This window comes from Protobothrops mucrosquamatus, unplaced genomic scaffold (assembly GCF_001527695.2).
Source record: "Protobothrops mucrosquamatus isolate PMUCROS unplaced genomic scaffold, P.Mucros_1.0 scaffold5694, whole genome shotgun sequence".
Lineage (NCBI taxonomy): Eukaryota > Metazoa > Chordata > Lepidosauria > Squamata > Viperidae > Protobothrops > Protobothrops mucrosquamatus.
Window position 1 is genome coordinate 40,519 of NW_015391545.1, and position 9,495 is coordinate 50,013.

A 9,495-nucleotide genomic window follows, 5' to 3' on the forward strand; every position below is an offset into this window, starting at 1 on the left:
AAGACTAACTACCGGTATGAAGACTACAATTAAGGCGCAGCCCAATCGCCTGGGACCGGTGACAAGGTCCAGGAGCCGGGCGCAGATGATGGGTGGCTTATAAAAGGGACTCTCCCATGGACTGGCACGTAACCCTGACGATGTCGGAAGGAGTCCGACGAAAGCTTGGTGTAGTTTTGTTTTATGTTTTGTGTTATTAAACTTTTTATAGTTTGATATACTCCTGGTGTTCACAGTTTGGTTTTTGAAGATGATTACATCCAGGAGTCACTGTTTTAGTTTTAATGTTATTAGTATATATATATAAATAAATATGTGTGTATGTGAATTTACAGTGCTGACAGTAGTGACGTCTGCCTGCAAAAGATGCTCCTAGCCTGGAGTGAAACGCAGAACAGATTGCTTTATATTTGGTAGACCGGGAGTTCCACCCAACACATAGATATATATCCTCCCTGGTCTCTACTGACAGGAGTGAGGGGGAACCTGTGGCTCAGACGGTTAATACAGCTGCCTAACCTGCAACTTGCCCAGGTTCGAATCCCAGAGGGGTAAGACTAGCTGATGAGAGCTAAAGAGCTTGAAATAGCTATACTAGTCTCCCTTTAACTCGGATCACCGAGACTAATTTTTTTTTTATTAAAACTGAGCTTTCGTCAGTGCCTGCTGACATCGTCAAGAGTGTAAGCCAGGAATGGGGGGCACGTTCTTATGGTCTCTGTGAAGCCAACAATTTAGCTAATGAGCACGTTACAGGTCTATTCGGCCCCCGCCCTCCCGCCACAACTTCTGGAGGCAGGTTATTCCACTGATTAATTGTTCTAACGGTCAGGAAATTCTTCCTTAGTTCCAGGTTGCTTCTCTCTTTGATCAGTTTCCATCCCTTACTTCTTGTCCTGCCTTCAGGCGCTTTGGAGAATAGCGTGACTCCCTCTTCTTTGGGGCAGCCCCTGAGATACTGGAAGACTGCTATCATGTCACCCCTCATCCTTCTAGCCAAACCAAATTCCTGCAACTATTCTTCATATGCTTTAGCCTCCAGTCCCCTGATCATCTTTGTCGCTCTTCTCTGTACTCTTTCTAGAGTCTCAACATCTTTTTTACATCATGGCGACCAAAACTGGATGCCGTATCCCAAGTGTGGCCTTACCAAGGCCTTGTAAAGTGGTACTAATTTCTCCTTAATTCGTGGACCTCTCTTTCATGATCCTCCACCTGCTCCTTCTTGCTCTGCCCTCAGGTGCTTTGGAGAACAGGTTGACCAGAGGAGTTACAGAGAAAAAAGCATTGACCAAAACGCCATTGTACTAATCAAGGCATCCCTCGGTGGTGCCATTTTCATTTCTGCTACGTTTGGTCTCTTGCCTTCGGCCAGCGCAGGGGCCTCAGGTTGACCTGCCCTCCTCCAGCCCGCTTTCCCTGAGTCTGCCCTTTCTCTCTCCCTCTTCCTTGGCCCAGGTGGAAGGGCAGGTGGTGGCCTTGTTGGTGCAGAATCTCGAGCGGCTGGATGAAGGCGTCAAGGAAGAGTCGGACGGCGTTCACAATACGCTGGGTAAGTTGGGTGCCCGTTGGAGGGGGAAGAGGTAAGGGGGTCAGATCTGCCCCCACCTTCCTAGACTTCTTCACGCTGGGGATGGCTGCTGANGCATCTCTTTGTCTTATGCTCCATAAATGTTATCCACGTATATAAGCAGTGCAAAAGAACACAAGGAGAATATATCGGTAGGATAACTAAAAAGATGTTTTTGGTTATCGTATTGATACATTCTCGTTGTGTTCTTTTGCATTGTTTATGAATGGACAATATTTATGGACAATAAGGCAAAAAGGAAAATGAGATGGGTTTGGAAATTAGAATAGAATAGAATAGAATAGAATAGAAGAAATGGAATAGGATAGAATAGAATAGAAATAGAGTAGAATAGGAATAGGAATAGAATAGAATAGAATAGAATAGAAAATATGGAATAGAGTAGAATAGAATAGAAAAGAAAATATGGAATAAAATAGAATAGAAAATATGGAATAGGATAGAATAGGATAGAATAGAATAGAAATAAAGTAGAATAGGAATAGGAATAGAATAAATAGGAATGAATAGAATAGAAAAAGAAAATATGGAATAGAATAGAATAGAATAGAAAATATGGAATAGAATAGAATATAGAATAGAATAGAAAAGAGAAGAAAATATGGAATAGAATAGAAAATATGGAATAGAATAGAATAGAATAGAATAGAATAGAATAGAATAGAATAGAATAGAATAGAATAGAATAGTTGGAAGGGACCTTGGAGGTCTTCTAGTCCAACCCCCTGCTCAGGCAGGAAACCCTCTCCCATTTCAGACAAATGGTTGTCCACTCTGTTCTTAAAAACCTCCCATGTCAGTGAAGATTCTCATCCTCCAGTAGAGTTGTCCGGATGTCCACTTGCCATGACTCAACTTCCAGACAAGAGTGTGGACAAGAGCTTTTAATATGGGAGGGGAACCCTCAGACCACCTCCAGCCACCTGGGCCTCTCAGGGCCATGACCTACTCCTCATCAACCCTGGCCAAAGGACCACCCCCCTCTTAGAGCAGCGATTCTCAACCTTGGCAACTTTTAAGCACGTGGACTTCAACTCCCAGAATCTCCCAGCCAACCATGGCTCTTAAACGTTGCCAAGGTTGAGAAGGATTGTCTTAGAGCAGGGGTCTTCCAACGTGGCCCTTTGATGACTTGTGGACTTCAACTCCCAGAATCTCCCAGCCAACCATGGCTCTTAAAAGTTGCCAAGGTTGAGAAGGATTGTCCTAGAGCAGGGGTCTTCCAACGTGGCCCTTTGATGACTTGTGGACTTCAACTCCCAGAATTCCTCAGCCAGGCACGCGTGCCTGGCTGAGGAATTCTGGGAGTTGAGGTCCACAAGTCATCAAAGGGCCACGTTGGAAGACCCCTGTCTTAGAGAATGTTGGGTTGGGAAGGCTATTGAGATACGTTATGAAGTCTCTGGGAATTCAGAACTGACCGTGTCTTCTCCGCTCTCTCTTTCCCTCTGAATCCTTCTCTTCTCAAAGCTATCATTGAGAACATGGCGGAGTTTCGGCCAGAGATGTGTGTGGATGCTGCTCAGCAAGGTCTGATGCAGTGGCTCCTCAAGAGATTGAAGGTGAGTGACGGCCTGCTTCTCTCTGAGGGCTCAGGCAGGGTGGGCAGCTGTGGTGGCTTTCGGGCCCATGGACTTCAATTCCCAGAATTCCTGAGCCAGCCGTGTTGAGTGTTGAGGGTTAGACTAGAAGACTTCCAATGTCCCTTCCGAGCCCATTATTCTGTTTTCTGCTATTGCTAGTATCAGCCTTGTATTGGTAGACAGGCTCAGCCTCGTAGTCATTTTCTCCAACTCCTGACAAGTGAACTAAAGAAAAATTAGCCAGGATGTCAAGGTGGTGATTTAAGTCAGTGGTCTTCAAACTGGAAAGCTGGCTGAGGAATTCTGGGAGTTGAAGTCCACAAGTCTTAAAGTTGCCAAGTTTGAAGACCCCTGATTTAAGAGCTGACCAGCTGATGCGATGATGATGATGATGATGATTATGATGATGATGGAAGCAAAGACCTACAAATAGAAAGACTGTGGCAAAGGCAAGCAAGGGTAGTACCAATAGTCATAGGCGCCTTGGGTGTGCAATCCCAAAACAGCTGGAGCACCACTTGGACACCATCATCGGCATTGACAAATTCGCCATTAGTCAATTGCAAAAGGCGGCCTTACTAGGAACCGCTTCCATCCTGCGACGAGATCTGTAATACCATCAAACATCCACATCTGCCTATCCCAGGTCCTTGGTGAGGACTCGATAGGTAGACAAAAGTGCCAAATCCAGTCTGAACATCTGGCTGACTGTGCGATGATCAATAATAAAGTTGGAAGGTACCTTGGAGGTCATCTAGTCCAACCCCCTGCTCAGGCAGGAAACCCTCTAGACCATTTCAGACAAATGGCTGTCCAGTCTCTTCTTAAAAACTTCCAGTGTTGGAGCATTCACCGCTTCTGGAGGCAGGTTGTTCCACTGGTTCATTGTCCTCACTGTCAGGAAGTTTCTCCTTAGTTCCAGGTTGCTTCTCTCCTTGATGAGTTTCCATCTATTTGTTTCCTGTCCTGCCTTCAGGGGCTTTGGAGAATAGCTTGACTCCCTCTTCTTTGGGGCAGCCCCTGAGATACTGGAAGGCTGCTATCATGTCCCCCCTCGTCCTTCTCTTCATTAAACTAGACATACCCAATTCCAGCAACCGTTCCTTATATGTTTTAGCCTCCAGTCCCCTAATCATCTTTGTTGATCTTCTCTGCCCTCTTTCTAGAGTCTTTGAGTTTTTGGCTGTCATCTCTTTAAGAGCCTGTGTAAAACAGGGGAGTCTCTACTAGTGTGTCTTTTCTTTCTTTCTTTTCACTTTCCTGCTGCATTTACTATTTTGTTGGATTCTGCCTGTAGCACGTGTATGTATATTGTTCCTAGTGATATGTGTGTAGCATTGTAGATAAACCACCCTTTGGTACAAACCACTATTGGCTGTGTCTGCTCCTGGGTTGTTGCAGGCTCTGACACAGGATGACTCATGGGAGCCTGAGGAACTACAACTCCCATAACCTTGACCCCCCCTCCCCAGACCGGCCTCTGTTTGCCACGGGAAGGATGCTAAACGACCGGTGTCTCTGCTCTTCTCCCCCTTGCAGGCTAAGATGCCTTTTGATGCCAACAAGCTCTACTGCAGCGAGGTGCTGGCCATCCTCCTCCAGAACACGGACGGTGAGCCCTGAACCTGCCCTTCCCCAGGCCATGGGGGGGGGCTCTGTGCCCCCCAACCCCCCTCCCACCTCCTCTCCTTGCCCTGGGCTCTCTGCTCAGTCCTGTGGATTTTAGGGGCTGAGATTGACATGGCAGGTAGCTGTCAAAGCTGACTGTGGCCCCCTCCTCTCCTTTGCCCAGTGAGGGGGGCAGTCAGATCTGACCTTTGACCCCTCCCCTCCTTCCTGCAGACAACCGGGAGATGCTGGGAGAGCTGGATGGGATTGATGTGCTGCTTCAGCAATTGTCGGTGAGTAATTTGTTTGCCCTCTGGCTGGCCCTGGGAGGGGCCTGAGAGGAGAAGGTGGGTGGGCAAAGGGGAGAATGGAAGCTGAAGGCCAGCTGGTTTTGAGACCCTGGTGGGGAGGCTGCAGCCCACCTTGAGAGATCCTGAAAGAGCGTTCATAGGTCCAGTCAATCAGAACAGAGCTGGGAGGGACCTTGGAGGTCTTCTAGTCTAACCCCCTGCTCAGGCAGCAAACCCTGTACCATCTCAGACCAATGTATGTCCAGTCTCTTCTTAAAAACCTCCAGTGATGGAGCACCCACAGCTTCTGGAGGCAGGTTGTTCCACTGGTTATTTGTTCTAACTGGAATGGAATAGAATAGAATAGGAACTGGAAGGGACTGTGGAGGTCTTCTAGTCCAGCCCCTGCTCAAGCAGGAGAACCTATACCATTTCAGACAATTGACTGTCCGGTCTCTTCTTAAAAACCTCCAGTGATGGAGCACCCACGATTTCTAGTGGCAAGCTGTTCCACTGGTTAATTGTCCTCACTGTCAGGAAGTTTCTCCTTAATTCCAGGTTGCTTCCCTCCTTGATCAGTTTCCAACCATTGTTTCTTGTCCTGCCCTCTGGTGCTTTGGAGAATAGCTTGACTCCCTCTTCTTCGGGACAGCCCCTCAAATACTGGAATGCTGCTATCATGTCTCCCCTAATCCTTCTTTTCTCTAGAACTAGCCAGACCCAAATCCTGCAGCCGTTCTTCCTATGTTTTACTCTCCAGGCCTTTAATCATCTTAATTGCTCTTCTCTTCACTTTTTCCAAAGTCTCAGCATCTTTTTTGTAATGGGGCGATCAAAACTGGATGCAGGATTCCAGGTGTGGCCTTAGTAAGATAAGATAACCTTTATTGTCATTTTTTTTTTACTGTGGGCACAACGGCACACATCAAAAATGAAATTTAGTTGCCCGCTCTCAAAGTGAAATACATACATGACACACACCTAAGCATACTATGTACAACATATGTATATACCAAGGGTAGGCAACCTTGGCTCTTTTATGACTGGTGGACTTCAACTCCCAGAATTCCTGAGCCAGCATGGCTCAGCTTGGAAACTCTCTCTTTCCCCTCAGCATGGCTGGCTCAGGAATTCTGGGAGTTGAAGTCCACGAGTCATGAAGGGGCCACAGTTCCCCCATGCTGGCTCAGGAATTCTGGGACTTGAAGTCCACCAGTCATGAGGGGGCCATAGTTCCCCTATGCTGGCTGAGGAATTCTGGGAGTTGAAGTCCTCGAGTCATGAGGGGGCTGTAGTTCCCCTATGCTGGCTCAGGAATTCTGGGACTTGAAGTCCACCAGTCATGAGGGGGCCGTAGTTCCCCTATGCTGGCTCGGGAATTCTGGGAGTTGAAGTCCACAAGTCATGAAGGGGGCCATAGTTCCCTCATGCTGGCTCAGGAATTCTGGGAGATGAAGTCCACGAGTCATGAGGGGGCCGTAGTTCCCCCATGCTGGCTCAGGAATTCTGGGAGTTGAAGTCCACGAGTCATGAGGGGACCGTAGTTCCCCCATGCCGGCTCAGGAATTCTGGGAGTTGAAGTCCACGAGTCAGGAGGGGGATATAGTTCCCCCATGCTGGCTCAGGAATTCTGGGAGTTGAAGTCCACGAGTCATGAGGGGGCCATAGTTCCCCCATGCTGGCTCAGGAATTCTGGGAGTTGAAGTCCACCCGTCATAAAAGAGCCAAGGTTGCCTACCCCTGGTATCGACCCACACCCCTACATCCATATAACAAATAAATATTAAATACTGTCCATCTTGAATATATAACGGAAGGAGGAAGCTTGAAAGTTGACAAGGTCAATGCTGTATGGAATGAAACTATGGATCTGCAAAGCCGTACTAACACTTCAGGTGATTTTGCTTCGATGCCTCTGTTGATGCCACCAAGGACTGTAAACAGAGGCACAGGATCAAAATCAGGTGGACTATTGGTACCGCTCTATAAATCCTTAGTAAAACCACAAGGACGTAGTAAGTCCTTGGCTTAAGACCATTTGTTCGTCAACCTTTCGAAGTCGCGACAGCCCTGAAAAATGTGACTTGTGACCGGTTTTGACGTGATCAGAATTCGGATGCTTGACAAACCCCACCATGTATTGACGCTGGTTGCAGCATTTCTGACCTTCCCATCCGGCTTCTGCACAGCAAGTGTTTCTGTGATGGTTGATTTTAAGGTGGTTTTTTTTTTTTTAATGCTTTCGTGTTTTTTAAAGATAGGTTCTTATTTTACGCAAAGCGAAGTTAAAATGCAAAAATACACAACTCAAAAAAAACACCCCCAAAGGAAAAAAAAACACGCAAAACAATGAAAGCATTAAAAAAAGTTCATTTAAAAAAAAAACCACATATACGTATATCATCCCCTCTAGTTTTTTTTTTATCAAAGTTTTAATTGAGTTTTATAGGATTGGGGGAGGGATGGGAACTGGGGTTTGGGGTGGGACTCAGGATTGGGACAGGGATGGGAACAGCAATGGGGTTGCCCCCCATTGACATTTTCAAGCTTTAGCAAACAGACTGTTGTCCGGGTACATATGTTCAGTAACACTAATTAATATAGTAGTAGATAACTATAATGAATATGAGAAACAACAATCATGAACAATATCAGTTAATCAATATCATTCATCTTGCTAGTATACAGTATATACACAATACCATATTACATTCATGAGCCTTGAAAACCCATCTATCCCGTGCGGCCGGCCTGGCGTAGTTTTGATTGGGCTTTGCTAGGGGTTTTTATATGGGGTATTTTAGAGCAGGCTTTTTATTCAATATTTATTGTGATTTTTATTATTGCCTGTTCACCGCCCTGAGTCCCGTAAGGGAGATAGGGCGGTATATAAATTCAAATAATAAATAAATAAATAAATTTCTCACTAGTTCGTTTTTCTAACCATTGGTCAAAATTACCCCATGTTTTGAAATAGACTGAATCTTCTTTCTCTTTAATCTCTAAAGTTAATCTATCCATTTCTGCACATTCTAAAATTTTCCTAATTAGGATCTCTTCAGTTAGTAAATTTTCATTTTTCCAAGTATTGGGCAAATGCTATTCTCGCTGCTGTCAATATATGCAATATTAAATACTCAATCTCCTTCTCATACTTGGCTCCTAGTATTCCTAACAAAAAGAATTCTGGTTTAAATTTCTATCTGTATTTTAGTCATCTTTTCCAACCATGTGTGAATCCTGAGCCAATTTTTTTTCGCTCTTCGTATATCATCCCCTCCAGTTTGAATGCTGATTAATATACCCCTTTTTTTGCGAAACCAGCCCTCCAAAAATTTTTTTAACCTACTGCATCTATTTGCAACTTGTTGACCTGCCTTCTATATGTTAAATTAATGCGCTGTACGCCACCCAGGGTTGCTGAATACGAGACGGGCGGCAAATCCATTTCAAAATGAAAAAATAATATAAAATCTGTTAAGGGGAATCTGGATTCGCTTAACGGCCGTGTGATTCACAGGGAATCGGCCAACGAAGATCATCGTGTTGGGTGCGACTCCCTTAAGAACCGTCATTGCTTAGCAGCGGAAATTCCGCTCCTGGTTGAGGTCGTAAAGCGAGGACTACCTGCGCGGCGTCCTTTCTGTCGGAAGCCGCCCTGTTTGAAGACCTCTCCTGGCCCAGCCTTCCCCTTTCTGCTTCTCATCATCATGGCATGGCTTCACTTTGATTTCGTGACGCGCCCTCTGTGCCAGGGCAGAGGACCTGCCTGTCTCGATGCCCCCCCCTCGCCCCTGCCTTGAAGTCTGTGAGCTGAGGGGCTCCTGGGAATGGGAAGATGGCAGCAATGTCAGCCCTTGGGTCTTCCCAGCTCAGGAGCGGAGCTGGCTGCCTCCTGTAGCTTGTCAAGCAAGATTGTGCCAAGAGCCATTGAGTGGAAAGACAACAAGGGGGCTGGAGTCCTGTCCCCCCCCTGCTCCCCCCGGGTGGCACAGCAGGGCTGCCCTGCCAGCCAGTTGGAAGGAGGTCCATGCGATACCAGCTGCCTGCCCAGATTCTGCCTGGAGTCCCAAAGATGCTTTTTCTTTCTTTCTTTCTTTCTTTCTTTCTTTCTTTCTTTCTTTCTTTCTTTCTTTCTTTCTTTCTTTCTTTCTTTCTTTCTTTCTTTCTTTCTTTCTTTCTTTCTTCCTTCCTTCCTTCCTTCCTTCCTTCCTTCCTTTCTTCCTTTCTTTCTTTCTTTCTTTCTTTCTTTTAAAGTTTTTATTGGGTACAAAGGACAAAAAAGATTAAAAACACTGAACGTGGTAAATCGTCTTTGACCGACATCTCCGTCCATATTGTACATTAATTACATACAATATATCTGTTAAAAATAACACAAAAAACATACATATGGCTCCTGGGAGGATCCATAGCACAACAA

General features: G+C 45.8%; 1 protein-coding gene across 1 annotated transcript in view; it reads left to right on the plus strand.

Moving 5' to 3' along the window:
* CTNNBL1 (catenin beta like 1) overlaps nucleotides 1–9,495 on the plus strand; it is a gene marked incomplete at both ends in the record, with an annotated part of 41,656 nt that overhangs the window by 20,900 nt on the left and 11,261 nt on the right. The window contains 4 exons of the mRNA XM_015829249.1: nucleotides 1,459–1,552; nucleotides 3,062–3,153; nucleotides 4,714–4,786; nucleotides 5,017–5,075. Coding sequence (XP_015684735.1) covers nucleotides 1,459–1,552; nucleotides 3,062–3,153; nucleotides 4,714–4,786; nucleotides 5,017–5,075 — 318 coding nt within the window. The remainder of the gene's footprint in view (nucleotides 1–1,458; nucleotides 1,553–3,061; nucleotides 3,154–4,713; nucleotides 4,787–5,016; nucleotides 5,076–9,495) is intronic.